Source organism: Vicugna pacos, chromosome 4 (genome assembly GCF_048564905.1).
Source record: "Vicugna pacos chromosome 4, VicPac4, whole genome shotgun sequence".
Lineage (NCBI taxonomy): Eukaryota > Metazoa > Chordata > Mammalia > Artiodactyla > Camelidae > Vicugna > Vicugna pacos.
The window spans coordinates 61,435,347-61,455,637 of NC_132990.1; the positions used below are offsets into that span (position 1 = coordinate 61,435,347).

General features: G+C 43.6%; 3 protein-coding genes across 10 annotated transcripts in view; 2 read left to right on the forward strand and 1 right to left on the reverse strand.

Moving 5' to 3' along the window:
• Positions 1-326: 326 nt before the first annotated feature.
• Positions 327-3,056, reverse strand: POLE3 (DNA polymerase epsilon 3, accessory subunit). The gene is made up of 4 exons (XM_006211357.4): positions 2,851-3,056; positions 2,665-2,750; positions 2,198-2,316; positions 327-1,931 (listed from the first exon to the last, which is right to left on the reverse strand). Exons 1-4 carry the CDS (start codon positions 2,914-2,916, stop codon positions 1,759-1,761), a joined length of 444 nt encoding a protein of 147 aa, XP_006211419.1. The 5' UTR covers positions 2,917-3,056; the 3' UTR covers positions 327-1,758.
• A 214-nt stretch (positions 3,057-3,270) lies between these two features.
• On the forward strand, positions 3,271-18,755 carry C4H9orf43 (chromosome 4 C9orf43 homolog). 6 transcript variants are annotated; one of them, XM_072959963.1, is made up of 14 exons: positions 3,271-3,537; positions 5,534-5,733; positions 5,835-5,985; positions 8,342-8,399; positions 10,901-11,001; positions 12,302-12,368; positions 13,089-13,261; positions 13,941-14,091; positions 14,440-14,500; positions 14,778-14,839; positions 15,076-15,136; positions 17,234-17,313; positions 17,982-18,057; positions 18,266-18,755. In XM_072959963.1, the coding sequence occupies exons 2-14, from the start codon at positions 5,583-5,585 to the stop codon at positions 18,475-18,477; spliced, it is 1,404 nt and encodes a 467-aa protein (XP_072816064.1). In that variant the 5' UTR covers positions 3,271-3,537; positions 5,534-5,582; the 3' UTR covers positions 18,478-18,755. The 6 variants fall into 6 exon arrangements, with proteins under 6 accessions (XP_072816064.1, XP_072816063.1, XP_072816067.1 ...); XM_072959962.1 differs by having other exon boundaries at positions 3,271-3,413; XM_072959964.1 differs by lacking the exon at positions 3,271-3,537 and adding an exon at positions 3,561-3,714.
• Positions 18,568-20,291, forward strand: part of RGS3 (regulator of G protein signaling 3) — a 134,905-nt gene continuing 133,181 nt past the window's right edge. For 2 of the 3 annotated variants that reach the window (XM_015245339.3, XM_072959959.1), the window contains exon 1: positions 18,568-18,653. The gene's annotated coding sequence lies outside the window, so the exon portion shown is untranslated. The remainder of the gene's footprint in view (positions 18,654-20,291) is intronic. The other variant, XM_072959957.1, reaches the window with a different exon arrangement.

A 20,291-nucleotide genomic window follows, 5' to 3' on the forward strand; every position in this document is an offset into this window, starting at 1 on the left:
AGCAGCAGTGTTCCTTAAGGTTTGAGTTAATACTTGAAAGCATTTAGAACAGTGCTGGACACACAGCACGGACTCAGTCAGTGTTTGGAGTTGTTGAACATCTTGTATGTACAGGGTGCCCATTGGAGCCATGGAGGGCTGTCACTGTGGTTGAAGAGTAGCACCCTTTCCTGTTGACGAGCAGCATCTGCTGGTCATCCAAGATGATGCAGGATCCCATATTTACAAGGGTCTGGTCCAGTCCGCAACCCAAAAACTATATAGAGCATCGTCAGTGGGTCCTCCTCAAAAGCACACTTATAAACAAGCAGGATGAAACGGGAGTCTTCTCTTTTAACAAGAGTGTTCTTTATTTATACAAAGCATTATAATTTTCTCAATATTCTTCACTCATTTTATCACAAACTTTTCACTGTATCCATTTATCAAATTAACAGTGTCAAACTACACTTCACTACCTGTCAACCTCCAAGCACTCTACTTAGAGACAAACAAAAAAGTGCTTGAAGCACCAAATGGAAAGAGAAGAAAAGGAAGAAAGGTCAACAGAGATACTTCAGAAGCAGTTAAAGGGGATGGTTTTGGGGGAGGAATTAAGATTCTTGAGCACCATCAGATTTCCCTTATGGTTCAGAGGTTTACAAAATCATTTTTTAAAAAGATGAGATTAGAACTAGGGAATTGGAGAAACCTATACGTTGGGATATTAAGCAGGTCGTCAAAGTTTGTGGACAGCAGGAAGTGAGAAAAAGGACAGAAAGTGGGAATGGGGAGCAGAGAGGCTGAACAGAGACAGGAGGTAAGAAGCACAGAGGGACAAAGCTGTGCCTAGAAGAAATAAAGTTTGGAACCTGTCATGAATTGAAGGAATGAAAAGCCATAGTCACAGGTCTGAGAGATGGAGTACAAGAAGAGAAAGCCTGGAATTTTATACCTTCCAGGAGAAGATGGCAAATCCTGAAGCTGTACAATGGCAGGCAGTGAGGTGCATTTAAGACTAACCAATCTGTTTTGTAAAAGTAAGACACTGACACACCCTGGCTTGACTCATTCTACTCTACACTGCTGATTTAAACGCATTATGTACCCAGAATGTAGCCACCCAAGCAGGTTACATGCCTATAGGCAATATAGAAGAGCTCCAAGCCAAGTGAGTGTGTAGAAACCAAAATTGAATTAATGTTACTGCCAAGTTAAGAGACAACAGAACAGATTTCATTGTTCTCCAACATCCTTTTAGTAGTTTTCTAAAGCTAAGCCATCTGATCACTTTTAATAAGCTAGTATTGCCAAATACTGTACAAACAGGCTGACCATGATCAAAACCCCAATTTTTCCTGAGCCTTGACTGCCTCTGTGATCTGGGAACACAGTAGGTAGTATGGAAGTTATTATTACTTTTTTAGGGGATGGTATGGGGTGGGGCAGGTGGGTGGGAGGGAACTGGGGGTCAAAAACTGCCTAACTATATATGTAAGTAAATAAGAGAGAACAAATCGACCGATTAAGTTAGCCATTCAGAATCACTCTTGCCAAAAAGTCATAACCTTCAGACTGATTAAGCAAAACAGGATTCTGCTACTCAGATGCTCTGAGTCTGGGAAGTGCTGGTTTTGATGATGATTCTAGTCAGTTTTTATTTTGTTCTTCTCAGGCTCTTCTGCCTAAGACTATTCTGCCCAGCAGGAAAAAGCTTCACACAAACGTGTACCACGTTTCAAAGTGGTACCTTCCACGGTGCCAGTCTCCTCATCCTCTTCAGTTGTCTACTTCCTCTTCTTCATTCTGTTCTTCTTCTTCCAGCCTTTCCTCATCTTCATCATTGTCCTCATCCCTGCTCTTGTCTTGCTCTTCTGAGTCTGTTTTTTTGTCTTTGTCTTTCTTCTTTTGCTCTGAAGCTTCCTTCTTGCCTTTCTGCTCCCTCCTGTATGCTGTAAGGATGAAGGAGGGGGTTAGGAGGCAAGGCTGAACCAGACTGCAGCAGCTAACTCTGTTGCATAACTGGAAAAGTTGAGGCACAGAAGGAAAAATAACCTGCCCAGCCATCAGAAAACAGATATGAGGTATGCCACCTAAGTCCTATCCAATACTTGTTTCCTGGACTCAAAGGGATCAAAGCTGATAAAGACTCAGGGCCAGGTAAGCAGGTCACACACGATGAACATCTACTTGGTTAGGAAAATGAAAGGGTAGTTACCTTCCAGAGCTTCTTTTAACGGGGTAATGAACCGCTGAAACTCCATCTCCTCCATGGCTGAGAGGACATCACTGGCATTCAGTGTCTTGCGTTTCCCTTTCATCGCGAAGTTATTGGCACTGAAAGATTAAGGGCTGTCAGACCCCCTCTTGCGGCATATGGAGTGGGTGGGAAAAGGAGCATCCAGGGGTGGAATGGGTAAGCCTACGTCTTAGATGCATGCATTTTTGTGACACGGTGGGTCCCTTCCTTCCCTGTACAAGAGTTAAGACAAAGTTATTCTGTTGTTTTATTTCGTTTCACAGCTTGTAGGAACTGGATGACGACTATGAACCCCCCTCCATTGAGGAAGAACACAATTATTGGGATTTTGGGGGCTCCATTCCACGAACTCCGAACCAGGGGGTCTCTGCGCCTCCCTTAAGCCTCAACCCCAGCTAAACTCTGGCCAGCTCTGCCCGCCTCACCAGGATGTGGCGTACAGCACGAAGACGCTGGCGGCGCGGGAGATGGCGCTCCGGGCCTCCTTGGAGATGTTGACACCGTCAGGGAGCTGTGAGAAGAGCGGGGGTGAGCAAAGCTACCGGCCCAGGGCCTGTTTCCCCCTGCCCGCTCATCCGCCCCTAGCCCATCCGTCAACCGGAGCTGCTCACCGCCTCCTTGATGATCCTGGTGATGACGGCATTGGGCAGGTTTAGATCCTCGGGCCTCTCCGCCATTGCCACCGCCGGGGCCCGCGCCTCCGGCCTCCTCTTCAGGCAGCTACGGCGTCCGGACTTCCCGCGTCGCCACGGTTTGACCCAACGAGGCTTCCGTCCTGCTCCGCGTAGCCCACGCGGTATCCCACAGTGCCCCGCGCGTCATAGCCTCGCTCCTCCCCTCCAGCCCCGCCTCCGCTTCCAGTCGCCGGTGCGTCCGAACTTTCCACGCCGCTATGATTTTGCCCCAGGGGGCTTCCATCTGACGCCACCGGCACCCGGCGTCCCTTCTCAGGCTACTTTCCCTGCTTCACGCCACCACCACTTCTGGAATTTTCTCACCAAATTAAGTATGGCTCACTGGGGCTTCCGTCCTTTCCCCACAGTGCTCTGCGCTGCTGCCTGGAGACGGCGCAGCCTGGAGGCTAGCGTGGGACACGAAGGCGTGGACTGAGCGGCGGGGCGGGGCCACCTCCGACGGGAGGTGGGGCCCTTTGCCCTCCTCACCCATCCTTGAGGTGCGGCGCTTTTCCCAGTGGGCTTCGGTCTTCTTGCCGTTTTGAGTTCCTTTTAGCCCTCTGAGGTCGGATTCTCTCTTCCCTGTTCCGGAACGAAGCGGGGAATCTTTTTTTAACTCTGCAGGTGCTGATGTTCACCCTTAATCTTTTCACCCCTCCCAACTTTGTAATAATGGTATTAAGGGTAACTGTTACCTAAAAAAATTTTAACGAGAACCCTTTTGCCAGTATAGTGGTAGGGATGGCGACACAGACAGAGATGGGCATGACTGGACCTCGGGGCTCAGTTCGGGCTGGTCAGGTAACAAAAAATCAACAAGCAGCCGGTTGTAAGAATACCATTCGCACTCAAAAACAAACCCTGTTAAAGTTGGATTTATTTTTCAGTTCTTCGAATTGTTGTTCATCATGCATCTTTTCGAGTCTAAAACATCAGCATGGTTTTGCAGTGGCTTTTTAAGTTGTATCATTTTCATTATTTCATACGTACAAATTGTCCTTACTTCTACTGAGCAGAAATGCTGCTTTTTTTTCCTTGAAACCTGCTGTCTCAGGTCACCCTTAATTTCCCTGTTTTTTGATAGAGACATGAGTACAGAGAAATATTTCCTTATTATGAAAAAAGCAACAGCAAATGTGTTGATAAATGGCAACCGAAACTGTTTCGGCTAGAGGTTATAGAGTTTGGTGGGGGAACTCTCCATTTGGATAGAATATATTTGGTTTGAAGTTGTGAGGTGGTGCTCCGTTACAGCCAGTTGCTGTCTAGTTGGGATTGGGCCCCTGTCTTAGATATTTAAGAGAAGCCGGAAATCTGGACATTATGGACTATTTCCATTTTTAAATAATGGCTCAAAGTGAAGGCCAGACAAAGCAAGTCATAGGCCAGGTGCAGTCCCAGGCCAATAGTTTGCTATCTTAGATTTAAATTATAAACTCTTTAGAACAGGGGCTTACTTTGTTCATTCTTGTCTCAGTGCCCATAACAGATCCCCTCACATATTTGGTAGTCAAATGTGTTGAGTAAAAGAAAGAAGAAATGGCCACTTACCTTAAAAAGTTATTAGGGATCAGGTAGTAGTGATTGCCTAAAACATTTCTAGAGAGAGAAGGATGACATTTATTGAGCACCTGTTATACGTCATACAAGAAGTGCATTATCCCATTTAATGCTTCTACAATCCTACTGAAAAATTTCCCCATCCCCTACTTTATCTAAGGAAAGAGGCTGAGGAAAGTGAAGTCACTTACTCCAGACCATATAGCCAGTGAGTACAAAGCAGTGGCTTCTGATGCAACTGTGAGTCGACCGATTTGCTGTTTGAGCACACCCATTCGTTTCTGTTGGGTATTTTAGCTGCCTGTATGAGAACTGGAGCGTGTTAAAAGGGGAAGCACATCTTCCAGATGTTTGAACCATCTAAAGCACTTCTGTGACTTCCCTCAGTATCTGTAGGGGATTGATTCCAGGAGCCCATAAGTTTTCGAAAATCTGCGTATTCTCAAGTCCCATGTACGTTAGTTGTAATTTGATAAGGCTTTTTGGAGATGATGACATCTCCTTCCTAATGATTAATGAAGAGGAAAAGGCAAGGATGCTAATATTTATTTTGAACTATATGCCAGACCTTTTAATATCCATTAAGTAAATTTTATGATGACCCTGTTGTGAAATAGGCTTATCCTCATTTTACAGATGAGGAACTGAAGCTCAAATTGGCTAAGTCTCAGGTCACTCAGGTATTAATTAAATTAGAAGAACTTCTGAAATCAGTCTGCACCCAGACTCTTGTCACTCTATGCTGAGATTTTTTTCACCCAATTCTTAATTATCCTGTGACCATGATTTATCTATGTGGTTCAATAGAAATATTTTGTTCTTGCCTCTTGGGGAGTGATAGAAATGTTAGCTTTCTTGATTGTGGTGGTCATTTCATTGGTGTACACATCTATCAAAATTCATCAAATTGTACATTTGAAATACGTGTAGTTTAGTGTACAGGAGTCATACCACAATAAAGGTGTTTAAAAATATTTTGTGCTGGAAGTCCAAATTAATATCTGGACTCCATGGCTAATATATAATAATACTCCCTAATTATGTGGTGATGTTTCTCCAGAGGGCTAGAGAGTTGCAAGATTGGCTTTTGTCCTGAACTACTTGTAGCTATGGACTTGCCAGATGAAAGCCAGTGGGATGAAACTACCTGCGGCCTGGCTGTTTGTCAGCATCCACAATGCTGGGCAACTATTCGCCGGATTGAGAGGGGCCATCCTCGAATTCTGGGCTCCTCCTGCAAGTCTCCTCTGAATGCTGAAGGTGAGTTAGCCAGCCCTGTCTCCTTCCTTACAAGATCTTTGAATTGTTTCTTTGGCTCCCTTTTGACATGTTATGTGTTTTCTTCTGGTCTGGTCTTTCAGACAGACTCCCAGTGCTCACTCTTGTAAACATCGCAGATTCCTGCTTCCAGGCCAGGAGACTTGCCCATCATCATTTATCAGAATTTACCTTCACCAAGCCTCCCTCTTTATTGCCTCAAGGTTCAAAGTTTGGCTCCAAATTTCAAGGCAGGTAAATTATCATGGAGTCTTCCTTAATGGGCTTACTACCTCAAAATTCTCTGTTAACTTCCTTTGCCCATGCAGCAGACTTTGAGAAAGCTAGATTAAAAATAAAACATCAGTTTAGCTAAAGCAGTGATGAATAGGCAATGGGAAATAATAAGAAAGCATTCTTACTTGTGTTGTAGAAGTTGGTTAAAATGAGAGGTGTGTTAGTTTTCTAAGGTTACCATAACAAAGTGCTACAGACTGTTCAGCTTAAACAACAGAAATGTGTTTTCTCACGGTTCTAGAGGCTAGAAGTCCAAGATTAGGTGTTGGCAGAGTTGTTTTCTTCTGAACCCTCTCTCCTTGGCTTGTTGGTGGCCAGCATCTTCTCTCTGTGTCTTCACATTGTCTTCCCTCTGTGTGTGTCTATGTCCTAATCTCTTCTCCTTACAAGCACACTAGTCATATTGGATTAGGGACCGCTGATATGACCTCATTTTACCTTAATTATCTCCTTAAAGACCCTATCTCCAAGTATAATTAAATTCTGAGGTCCTAGGGGCTTAGGACTTCAACATAAGAATTTGGGGAGGCAGAGTTCAGCCCTTAACAGGGAGTAGCTTCTGTAGGTCATTAGAAAACTGTGTCAATATGCAGTCTTTCTTCTCTTTTACTTTTAGGTATCAAATTATTTCTAAGCTCTCAAAGGCAGAAGCAATGGTTTCTTTTAGAATCGCCTACAAAGCCTAGGTGCCCAGTTTGTGCTTATTGATGTTGGAAGCTAAGGGGGAGGTGTCTGTGGAAAATTTAGACCTAAAATTCAAAGACCCTGTTGCCTGGAATCAAAGCGGCACTAGTGGCGGCACTTATGGTGATTTCTTTTCTCCTGTTCAGTTTACGCAGCCTTTGATGATTTCTGTTAGGCTAAAGGTAGTATAGGAAAGGATAGGACTACTTTCTGGTTTTCTGGGACTTGAACCCTGAGAAAATAGTGTTTTTTTGCAGTCAGGGCCTGTCAAGGCAAACCATGACATCTTTGTTTAGTCACTTACTGAATTCACAAATAAATCTTAGTGGGGGCCACTTTGCTGTGTGCTGGGGACACAACAGTAAATAAGATACCTCTAAGGGGCTTTCAGCCTAGTTGAGGAGGCAAAGAGCAATTCAGTGTGATGTGTGTGGAGAGAGGAATGCCCCTTGTTATATGGAAGCACCCAGGAAGGGCTCCTGACCCAGGGCATTGTCTTTTGTACAGGTAGCATCTGTGCCTAGGCCTGAAATCAGAGCAGCCTAGTAAAGTGGGAGTTGCACGTGGAAAGTGGACAGGAAGAGAGTTCTAGACTACAGCACATGCAAAGGCTTGGAGGCAAGTGGAAATTCTTTAGGTACAAGGAAAGTAATTTCATGAAAGTTCATTGTGTGTAGAACATAGAGCAGGAATGGGTCAGAGAGGAGGCTAGGGAGCTGGAGTAAAAAGCATGGGCCTGTATCATGGAGGCCTTCATAAATTAGGCCAACAAGTTGGGTCTTTGTCTTACATCTCTTTGCAATCTTCATTCATTATACATTTATTTAAAAAAAAACAAATAAAATAGCAAGTGATATGAAAATGTAAAGGGTTGATGTTCTCTTTCTATTATGGTAAATATACATAACATAAAATTGACTATTTTAACTATTTTTAAGTGTACAGTTCAGCACCATCAAGTATATTCACAATGTTGTGCAGCCATCGCCACAATCCATTTCTAGGACTTTTTCATCATCTCAAGTATTACCCACTAAGTAATAACTCCCCATTCCCCCCTGCCTCTAGCCCCTGGTAACCTCGGTTCTATTTTTTTGTGTCTGTATATTTGCCGATTCTTGGTACCTCACATAAGTGGAATCATACAGTGTTTGTCCTTTTGTGTCTAGCTTATTGCACATTGCGTAATGTTTTCAGGGTTCATTCATGTTGTAGCATGTATCAGAATTTCATTCATTGTTAAGACTGAAAAATATTCCATTTGATGCCTGTGCCACACTTTATTTAACATGTTTTTAAACATCTATATCAAAGGTACTTAATACATTTTAATTGATGGTGACGTAGCCATCTGTAGTTGGAGAGAGAGAGAGAGACGCATAGGCTCTTCAGTTTGATGCAACAAATAGTTGTGAAGTGTCTGTAGTGTACAGTGTTTGTTTGGAAGCTGTTCTAGGGAAAACAAAGAGACACAACTTAAGGAGATGGTGAGACCGTACATTCATTTGGTAAGTATTAAGCTGAGGGTTTTCTGTAGATAAGTAGGAGGCTTTTCCTCATAGTACCAACTTTATCGTCCCAGTAAGTCTTTTGTGACTCTGTTTCATGTTTGGAAACTCTTATTTTTTAGGCCTTGGAAGGATTTACCCAACAAAGACGTGATAAACCGTACTAATAGATCTCCCAAAGTAAGTCACAGGTTAAAAAGGATACTTCCTCAGCATTTTATCTTTACTAGTGGGAATAAATTATTTGCTTTTATTTAACATTCAGGATGACTATAATCTATCTATAATGCTATTGGTCACTGATGATGATAACTGTCTAATATTGGACCCTTATTACATGCTAGGCTCTGTGTTAGTGCCTTTACATGCTATACTGTTCCCAGAAATCCCAGATGCAGTGGGATTGATTTGTGGCAGTTTGGTGTAGGTAAGAATTTCCTGTCTTTATCCTGCATAGAGCACGCTCAGCTACTAAGTAAACACTGTTATCTCACAATACAGGGAAATTAGAATGCCAGAATATCAGCTCTAAAATGAGCCTTAAGGCCATCTACTCTGATGACTTTGCAACTTTTAAAACTATGACCTATGGTAAGAGATACATTTTACAACAAAAATATCATGAAACAATTCTTACTCTATGAGTGATATACTCTGAAATTTTCTATCCTATTCTATTGTATTCTATTTCATTTTTAAACAGTATAGTCTACAATTCACAAAATTTGATTTCATGCCCTATGAATAAGTTGCAGCTTCAGAACGTTGCTGGTCTGTCTCATACATCTCACAGTTGAGGAAACTGAGGTCCAGACAGGATGTGATTTGCTAAAGCACATAGCTAGTTAGAGGCAGAGCTAAATTAGAATTTAGGAAGAAAATCCCTTCTATTTGTCTACGATAGGGATTTACTATTCTTTGCCGTCCTACTGGATGCCTGTGGTAGAGAGTTTAAGGGACTAAGAGAGGGTAGATGGATTTGAATGGATGAGTGAACAAATCACTTACCTCTTTGACCTTTAAGAACAAGAAGGTTATGAAAAAATGTTCAATATCACTAATTATCAGAGAAATGCAAATCAAAACTACAATGAGGTATCACCTCACACCAGTCAGAATGGCCGTCATTCAAAAATCCAAAAATGACAAATGCTGGAGAGGCTGTGGAGAAAGGGGAACCCTCCTACACTGCTGGTGGGAATGCAGTTTGGTGCAGCCACTATGGAAAACAGTGTGGAGATTCCTCAAAAGACTAGGAATAGACTTACCATATGACCCAGGAATCCCACTCCTGGGCTTGTACCCAGAAGGAAATCTACTTCAGGACGACACCTGCACCCCAATGTTCATAGCAGCACTATTTACAATAGCCAAAACATGGAAACAACCTAAATGTCCATCAACAGGTGACTGGATAAAGAAGATGTGGTATATTTATACAATGGAATACTACTCAGCCATAAAAACCGACAACATAATGCCATTTGCAGCAACATGGATGCTCCTAGAGAATGTCATTCTAAGTGAAGTAAGCCAGAAAGAGAAAGAAAAATACCATATGAGATCGCTCATATGTGGAATCTAAAAAACAGAAAGAAACAAACAAACAAAAACAAAGCATAAATACAGGACAGAAATGGACTCATGGACAGAGAATACAGACTTGTGGTTACCGGGGGGGGGGGCGGGGTAGTGGGTGGGAAGGGATAGACTGGGATTTCAAAATTGTAGAACAGATAAACAAGATTACACTGTATAGCACAGGGAAATATACACAAAATGTTATGATAAATCACAGAGAAAAAAATGTGACAATGAGTGTGTATATGTCCATGTATGACTGAAAAATTGTACTGAACACTGGAATTTGACACAACACTGTAAAATGATTATGAATCAATAAAAATGTAAAAAAAAAAAAAGAACAAGAAGGTTAGATTAAGTTAACCTTAATTTTAAATTAATTTTAAATTAATTGTTTGACTAGATAATACATGCACATGGTTCTAAACTCAAAAAGCATAAAAGCTTAAAAGGATTTATAGTGCAAAAAAAGTCTTCCCTATCTCCCTGAAGCCAATCAGTTCCTTTTCATGGGGACAGCCTAATTTTTAATAGATTTTCTCCCTGCCTGAATCCTACCAGCGAAGTGGACTAGATGATTATAAGATTTCTGTGAGCACCTGTGTTCTAGTATCCAAATGTGAAAAGAGTTATGACTTTAACTTTTATGTAGGTGCCTATGATCGTAGACACGCTATAAAAGTAGAGAACTTGCTTCTGCCTCTGTCAGTTCCCTCCCTGCTCCCAAATTGTATTGTATTATCTGTAGGGAATCTAAATCTTTGGAGTGGAGTGGCAGAATGAGTAGTGTACTCTTAGGTGAGCTCCAAGGTATCCTCCTATGGATGGGGTTGAGGGTTGCTAAATGCCACCCTAATGTCAGGGAGGCAGGGGAGATTAGCCACTTGCCAGTGCTTACTCTTGCAGAGTACCTTTATTGATACCTGGTTTCTTGGGGGAATGTTATGAAGATATTTTGAAGGTGGGAAATGTCTTTCTGTCATCTTCTAAGCCACCATACTTTTTTGGTTAGCAAGATAATTCAGTCCTTAGTCTGGTAATGAAAACCATCAGTGGGTACCTTCAAGCCATGCATAGGCTTTATATCTTTCTCTTAGCTGTCAGTGCTGAATTTGAATGAGACACAACTTCCCAGTGCTCAAGATGTTAGAAATATGGTTGTAATCTGGATCCCAGAAGAACCAGAGAAGCATGTGGGGTGAGTATCATGTGTAGAACTTCAGAGTCTTTAACTCCTGTGTTCTGCAAATGCCTGCTGTCCTTTGCAGGCCCTCTTTTTGTCATCTCCTTTTTAGCCACCTCATTTCAGGAAACAGGAGGTCAAACAGAGAAGGTTATGGTCTCTTGCATTTGCCTCTTGCTACACTGGAATTCTTGTTAAAGCACTTTGAGATTCATGTGTTGGGACTTTTCTACATCAAATTCTACCTAGCAGTAAAGAGCATACCAGATAGGGCCCAATGTATTTGTGAGGTTTGATTAAGAAACAGATGCTTTTTGACTGTCAGTTTTTCTTAGCCATCAGCAGCTAGTAAAAAAAGTTTTCAGTAAAGTGCGTGAATCTTTGGTCTCAACCCTTAGGACTAGTACAAAATGAATAGCATAAAGAACTTGTGTGCAAAGCTGGTGTGACAAAGTTGATTTGGTAAAGGCCCCAAGGCTTGCTAATATTGACAACCATTGCAAGAAAGTGGTTTTTCTTTTGTGACTGTTGAGGCTTTCAGATTCTTGTTGAGTGACTGTTCAGAGATGATGAGACTTTCTTTTTAATTTCCTTTCAAAAAGTCATGTGAAGTTTTCTTTACGTATGCATTTTTGTGTGAATATATATATATATATATTTTGTATGAACAAAAAACTCCTAAGCTTTATTTCCTTTTGTGTAAAAGAAGCCCAGAAGTAGGTAGGTCACAGCTAGTATGTGAGCTCTGTGAGGTAATCAGAAACCAGAGCTCCTTCTAGCTTTTTGGGCCATCATCCTTAGCCCATGGCTTCCATCTTCTGATGTGCTTCATGGGGGCTTTTAAGGTCTAAGTTGATTGCTGGAGCTCCAGCCATCATATCCATGTTCTAGACAAGAAGGAGGAGGAAAATGACAGAGCCAAAAATTTTTGAGCACCTCTTTGCTAAGCAGTGAGAATTCAGTGGAGAACTGAATAGACTTTGTCCTTGTCCTCCTGGAGTCTTGTGGTGATGGGATTCAGAAATTATAAACATCACCACATCTAAGTATATAGTTACTAATTTGGATTGATGCCATGAAAGTAAATAACTGGATTGTATGAGAGCGTGATGGGGAACCTGATTTAGATGTGAGGGTGTTGGCGGGGAGGTTCTTGTTTTTCCAGCCTCTGGGCAGCAGGTACCTCTGGGCTCCCAACCAGCCATCTTTGAGTACTGAATGGAGGATGGAAATCTTCACGGTCATCATTCATAAGTATCCTTGGTGCTTCTGTTTAAGATGTCTGGGAATAAGTTGTGGTTATTCTTATTTCAAGTCTTGCTGAGAAGAAGCATATTGTTACCAGCCAGGATGGGAGGATGAAAAGAAAGAAATATACAGAGGTAAGTTTGATGTTTTGGCCAAATCTTCATGGTATTACTCTGTAGAGTTTATTTTTGTTTTCCTTTCAGATATCTTCTCCCTTCCCTTATTCTGTCTTTAAATGAACAAAATCTGCAAAAGAAAACCCTCTTAAGGGATAATTACCAAACCATTTTCTATTCCTTGAAGAGACGTTAGGAGGAACTGTTGGGTATTCAGAGAGAATTCTTGGTTGATTATAAACTAATTTTCAGTGCGATGAGAATAGAATATCAATGGACTAGAAGTTATAATGGACCTGTGCTTCTGATTCTACCATTCCTTGGGTAAATATATCCTTGGGTAAGTCCCAGGGCTGGAAGGTTACTACATCCAGGAGCGTAGTGTTTTGGTCCATTTTGTTCATTGCTGAATCCCAAGCCCTAGCCCTGTGCCTGGCACATAGAAGGCTAGTAAATATTTGTTCAGTTTGCTCGGTGAATAAATTAATAACCTTCTGGAGAAAAAAACAAAACAGAACCACTAATTCCCGTATGGTCTGAATTCAACAATAGGGTTGAGGAGCCAGATAGGAAAGATGTGGTGGTTCTCATAGTGCAGGGGAGGCGGGGATGCTGGAGGAGATCTGGAAGGATGGAGCTTCCCCTACCAGAGTTGTGTTGGGAGGCTGGAATGTTGATGGGAAGAAGTGGCATTGAAGACAGTGCTTCAGGGAGTTCTTTCCATTGTCTCTCTTCCAGAAAGACAAGTCAGCTCAGTTCTTCTATGAAAACCAAAACACAGAAACGCAGTTGGGACCTCTAAGGACAATTGTGTCTCCTCCCTCCCCAGTACACTTGTTTGAGCAACCGAGTTCGGAATCTGTACCCTTGTGGAAGCGGTGTGACATGTTACCTCAGGATCTCCTGGAGGAGTAAGTATCACGTAAGCCTGTGGGAGAACCGAGCATCATCTTTTCCTTAGAAGCTGAGAGGGGTCTAAGCACGTGCTCTTTCTGAGCAGGGAGGGGAGAAAACCGTCACCCTACTTGGTCACTGAGTTCTTAGACTTACCAATATGCAGTGATGACAAGAATCACCACCATTTGTTAAGTACTTCCCGTCTGCCAGGGCCTGTGCTGTGTATATTCTCTCACTGAAACCTCCACCAGGAGCTAGATAGTATTTGCTCTTTTTTTAATAGATGAATTATGGGTAAGTGGGAGGCAGGATGGATGTGTGGTTTGGAGGGAGACAGCCTTTGAATTTTGTATTGAAATTTACTGCCTTTGTGAATTTTGGTAATTTTTTTAGTCTCTTTAATCTTCATTTTCCTCGTTTGCAAAATGAGGATAATACCTGCCCTTGGGGTGTTGTAAGGATTCATTGGTATAAAGCACATGAGCCTGACATATGTCAACACTTAACCCTTTCAGCTATGATTATCACAGTTGCATCTGAGAGCCATTACTGGGTCAGCGCCTGTTGGTACAGGCCTTCTAAGGCCCGGAGTGGACATTTCTTTAAATTTGGAGCCCTTTTCATCTCTTTTTCCTGAGCTGCACTCTCCAAGAATTGTTGTTGCTGATGGTCTGCTCTTGCTGTTCCCTCCAGCCTCTTACTGGATAAAGGGAAACCCATACCTTATCCAGAGATGAAGACACATTTGGCCATGATGAAAAAGAAACCTCCCCTGGAGAAGAGCCGCCCCGACAGTGCCATTTCTGCTAGGATGTGTTTAACTGTACACCGCCTCACCCTGCAGGTGCGAGCTAGGGAACCTCAGAGACAGGTATCTGCGTGCAAAGCCGAAGTCACCTCTCCTCAAGGCTGAAAGAGTCAACTTCCTGTTTCTTCTTTCTCTTTCATCCTTCCACTCTGGATCCAGGCCCCACAGAAGGGCTAGGCTGTACATGTGAAAGTACATGTACGGGGAGAGATTTCAGGAGAGCAACACTCTCTATTTCTTCTGCACTTGGTTCCCCACATCTTTTCCCTTCTCCAAAGCCCCTGGTACAGCGCTGCTTGTTGACTAAATGGATAAATGCATTCAGGGATATATTTTGGGAAAGGGAAAGACCTATAGTAGAGCTTTTCTTCTTTTCTTCTCCAGAGACCAGCATTGCGATACCCTGAACATTTGAAGAAATTCTATTGTAATCTGACAACAGAAAGTAGGTTTTCTGGTGCTGCCAGAGCTCCAGTTTCCATTTCCCTTCAGCCCACATTTCTTATACTTGATCTTGGTCTCAGTTCATTTATGCCTGTGGCCACAGGTCACATGTAGAACTCAGGAAACTTCAGTTTCAAAAAGCGTCCTCCCTTGCCCCTCGGCTGGGTCTTGACCAGAGAGAGAGTGTCCCCACTGGGGAGCAGGGTGCAGCAAGGAGCCTGGCGGAAGGGCGGGAGCCGTCAGGGAGAAGAGGACTGAGCTGGCTCTGTGGTCACCAGGTCGTAAGAGTAAGCAGCAGCGGCAGCAGCAGAGGAGGGTGAAGACACCTACTAGGAAGCAGGTAGAATGGCAGTGAGGGGTGAGGGGACCCCAAGGACTTGCTGGGCCTGGAGCAAGTGGGTGCAGCCTGGCACGGGAGGGGATGTGTGGGAGGTGGGAGTCTCCCTGTTCTGTCTGATTGTAGATACAAGCTTCCTGTGTGGTTATAGATACTAACTTCCTTTTTTTAAACTCTTTTTGAAAAGTTTTCTTCACTTCCAAAAGTCCTAATTCAGTTCCTTCTCATGTGGGTTTCAGGAGGCTAAAAAGAAATCCAAGAGTGAACCAGGGAGTCATAATGCTTCGCAGAAATGTTCAGGTGCCATGGTTTATACCACGCTGTGGGAAGGGGACTGTGGGCTTGGGGACGAGAAAATCCCAGGACATAGCTGAAGACAGGAAAAGCTGAAGTTTTTGTCATTTGGGGACTTACCTGTCAGGCACTCAGAATTCTCCTTGGAGTGCTTCGGTTTGGCTGGTCCACTGTTTATCATCCTTCCATCAAATATTTACTAAGTAAGGGAGCTGGACCAGATGTCTGCTTCACATGGGGATTTGAGAGATGACCACAGGCATGGGTCAGAGTCATTTTCCCCTCGGTTCCTACTTTAGAAAAAGCAGCAGTTTGAGGATGAAGAGTAAGACCAGGTTATTGAAGAGAATACTGCTGGGGGCCCATTGGCCAATGGGGCAGGGAAGAGCCAGGGCCCCTCTCCAAGCCCTAAGAGAAGTCTAAGGAAGCAGAGTCAGGGCCCTCCACCTCCCAGCCACAGGTTAAAGTCTCAGGAGCCTCTCACTGTCTAGCCCCACCCAGGAGGCAGAGAGCTAATTCTTGACAGGCGATTCTTTTCCTCTAGCCTTCATGCTGGAGACAAGAGACTCCCCCTTTTGGAGTCCTTATCACGTCTGAGCTGAAGGATATGCTTACCCTGGTCCCTCTGATGTTTCTCAGCTTGGGTGCAGAATGGGAGGGAAGGAGAAAGAATCCTCCTAAACCATGGAAGAGTCTTCTACCCTAAGTAGACTGGACATTGCTGACTGTAATGTGAAAGTAACTGTTTGATCATCAAAATTTACTCTCCAACCCTGCTGCCGCTGGGAGGGCCCGGGTGAGATGTTTCCTGAGAAGGATGCTGCTCTTGGTTTATTTTCCATCTCACTGAGCTCTGATACCAATGGTGTCTTCTAGCCTGAAGATCTAAGGCTCTTGACCTTTACATGGGAAGTAGACAGAAATGGGGCTGTGGCCCAGGGCGGAGGTACTTGTCCAAAGTTAGCCCCGCATCCAGGGTGGTCAGCACTCCCGAGTTTCATTCTGGTGCCTTTCATTCCTCTTCCTGATGCCTCCAATAGGAGCAGCTCTGTGTGGGTGACTAGGGGTGCCCCTTTGAATTCTGTTCTTAGAGCAGTGGCTTGTCCTCACTGAACTGAGGAAGGCCTCATGGCAGAGATGATTTTTGCATTGGCTCTGGAGAGTTTTCCCAGTACTGATGAGACTTTCTGGAAGTGGGAATAGCCTGTGCAAAGGCATCTGGGAGGCACGTGGCTGCCGGGAGCACTGAGCAGTCTGCTGTGGCCGTGGGGTCAGGTAGTTACAGGAGGAGGTAAATCAGGCCCAATAGCCTAAGATGTCTGATCTTCATCCTCCGGGTCAGTGGTGCTCCTCCCTGTCAGCACCCTGAAATCACCTGAGGAGCTTTTAAAACCCTAACACCCGGGCTGTACCTCAGACCTATTACATCAGAATTTCTGGTGTGGGGATCCAGGCCTCAGTGGTTTTTAGAATTCCCCAGTGCTTCCAGTGTGTAGCTAAGATGAGAACCAGTGCTGGTGGGGAGGCAGCCCATGTGTTGAACATGGGGGTTCCTTCCTTGATTGGCTTTCCCTTTTAGCATCATATCTCTGGTGACAGCTTGGAAGATGTTCAGTTAAAGAAAGGGAGACTGGCAGAGGAAAGAATGTATTAGGGACTAGTTGGGAAAACATCTGATGCAAAAGAATCATAGATCTAGAGTGTTTTTCCACAGGGGAGGACGTTCACTTTCAGAAGCCAATATGGGTACATTAGGGATGACACAAGAAAGTAAGAGGAGTATTCATAAACTGAAAAGGTAGAGTTAGAGTTTCTTTTGCTATATGGTGTATAGGCATCTGTCCCTTAGGTTTCTTGGAGGAATCCTGGATCTTTTCACACACACTTTACCCTAATCGCTAATTCTGTAACAGATGTTGTCACAGTCCCAGGCTAACAGAATCACCAGTAGAACTCAGAGGGCCTAACTCCCTTTTACCTGCCTCTAAGGTCCTGTCTTGTCCTGGATGGGGAGTCATTTGTAGACTAGGGGTCAGCTAGAAGCCCTGCAGTGAGATACGAAATACCGGTAAGAAGAGAATTGAATTGAGTTTGTGGTCACAGATCACAGAAATCTACCAGGTCGGGAAAGTTGCAAAAAGCAGCAGAAGCAGATGAAGATAGAAGGCCCCACCTTGAAACAGGTGAGAGGATACGGGGGCCATTCTGCTAGGGCCCTGTTTCAGTTGTCAGTTACTCTATAACAAACCACCTCAAAGATGAAACCATAGTGGTTTGTTAGTTCTTGTGATTCTGTGGGTTGACTGGACAGTTTTCCTGGTCTGTCTTAAGGTCACTCATGCAGCTGCGTTCAGTTGGAGGCTGAGCTGGGGATGTTGGCCAAATTATCTTAGTTCTCTTCCATGAGGCCTCTCCATGTGGCTTGCTTAGTCTTCTTGACAGTAAGTAATCTCATGAAAGCACTTTCTTAAGTGATGGGCCTGGAACTGGAACAGTGTCACTTCTGCCACATTTTATTTGTCCAAAAAAAAAAAATCACAAGTCCAGCCCAGATTTAAGAGGAGAGGAAATTGACTCCATCCTCTTGTTGGAAAGAACAGTATGTGCATACAGGAATGGGAGGAATTATTGGCAGCCACCTCTGGAGGCAGTCTACCCTTAGTTGACAGCTGCGAATGGGGAAAACTGGATTCTGGCTTCATCTGGTCAGCCTGGAGGGTACAGAATGTGTGACACCAGCTTCTCTTTTTAGTTTTGGGTAGGTGGCATTTTATCTCATCTTAGACATTAATGTCTCTAAGAAAAATCCTTTGTTCCCCAAAGTCCTGATTCAAGTTTCTTGTACACGTAGGCATTTCAGGATTCCACAGAGAAACCACAGGTGGACTACTCTAAGAAACACCTGGATTCGTTCCCCAGTAAGAAGAGTAAGTTACTAGGGTGGAGGAACCTTAGTAAGTGACTGAGGACAGGGAGAGCTGAACCTGTGTGGACCAGGATGGTTCACCTCCCTGGAGGGAACAGTCCTCATCCCTCAGAAGGGTCCTAAAGACAACCCAGCCCTTCCTTTTCTGTCCATTTTTCACAGTTGGGAGAAGGCTCCATGTGCAATTAATGACTGCATCTTTTTTTTAGGTCCTGAATTACCTAGAATAGAACGTACTCACAAGGATATCAGGACTCAGATGGAGGTTTTGCTGGAAGCCCAAAAGAGGACCCCAAACAGTACTTCTGGAATAGGCTGGAACCCTGAGCTCAAACTGCTGAGGATTCTTCAGGCCACTGGTGATGAAGACGAGGAGAACCAGCCCTCTGGGGCACAGAGTGAAGAATCTCTGGAGGCGTAGGCGGAAAGCATCCCCGGGGCAGCCTTATTCCAGAGCAGGATGCTTGGATTCCTGAGGACAGCGACCTTGGACATGAGGGCAGAAAGGAGAGGGGAATTCTGCTTCCTGGAGCCTTTACCAGGGCCTGACGTTAGGATTCTGTTTTCTTCATGGGCTGCTACTGGCTTCTAAAATAAGTGAGAGAGAAAAAGCCCCACCCCTTTCAAACTTAGACTGTTTCTTTTCCATTAGGGCCAGGATAATTTTAGTGATTAAACACAGCTGCTGCTTCATCAAAAGATTCATTCTCTGTTTTTAGGAGGAGGGGAGAGATGTTTTTTAGTATCTCTTTTCTGGGTCACTTTTATCTCCTCTCCAAAACTCTTGAAAGGTTTCTAGTTATAGGAAGGGATGAATTTGGCCTGTGGGAACCCCTAATGTGTTCCTAGCTTTCCCTCTCATTCTCTGGAAATGGTTTCTTTTGGGGATGGCATCTGCATCATTATCAAGTAATATTCATTGTGTTATGTGTGTATGTGTTATGTGCAGTACTCCTGTGTATAGTATGGAACTCATATTCCTAAGTTGCTGAGTCTGCAGGAAGATTTCAGTGATGCTGATAAAGACTCAGAATTTCAGTCTCAGGGTCCCTTGTACTTGGTTTTCAGAAGGATTTTTTTTTTCATGTTTTTGTCCTTAAACTTTTAACATAGAAAATTTTCAAAATTACACAAAAGAGAATAACAAAACTCATGTACCCAGTGTATTAGATTTGGGTAATAGAAGCCTGGGCCCCATGCCTCATGAGCATTCAGGGCTCCAGTATTCTCAGCAGCTCTGTACCCAAGATCGAGCCTCTTTCCCATAAGTAGGGGCTGGGTGGAAGAAGAGAACCTTCACCTGTTGGCTGTACTCACCAGAACTTAGCCTCAGCAACAGGTAGCTGGGGGCAGGATGAGATGTGATGATGTCCTGACCCTCCTGGGAAGTAGTTCTCTGACTTGGAACTAGGGGGAGAGGGAGCCCTGTGTCCTTGGGCTGCAGCAGTCTGGAGTAGGGCTTCTCACTAAAGTGGGGAGGAATGGGGGAGATGGTCCTAGGGTCACACACCATAGACTCCTGCAGCTCTTACCGAGGTTTTGTAGATTGTTTTGAATGTTTCTTCATTTGTTGTATGCTCTTAGAGCCGTTTCAGAGACTTAGAATAATTTTCATTAGTTTCGTTGGAGATCTGTTGTGGAGCTCATTGCACTATAAGGAAGGAAGTGGAACTCTGGACTGGGCCTGAGAACTTTTTATAAAGAGAAACTTACCCCTTATCAATTATTTTCTACCTCAAGTACAGTTTGTACAAGAAAGGAAGATTAAATGTTCAACTTCTTCTTAACATTGTCTCAAAACAGACCAAATTAGAAAGCTAAAACTCCTGCCTATCCATTCTTCCTTTTTTCCAAGCCAAATCAAAATCATATGACATCATTTGTGTTATAAGACTGAACTATACTTAGCTGAATCTTCATGGTGAGAGGAATCCAAGAGGCAGTATGTGGGCTATTTTCCTGAAAATAATTATTTCTCAAATGTACATCACATTGCAGAATGACTTCCGTGGGATAACTTAAAAATTTATAACTTTTCCACTTCCCCTTAGCCTACCCTCAGACCTGTCCTCCCAAGCAAACCCAATTTCCAATGGTCAGTAGTGGGGTTGAGAATGGGCAGAGCTTAGCTTTAATTTGCTCATTTCATCTGAAGACAGAGAAGGTCTAACTAATTCAGCTACTTTACTTACTTAGTAAAGCAGCTCCCAGAAACTGGCACATTTTTTTAAGTTC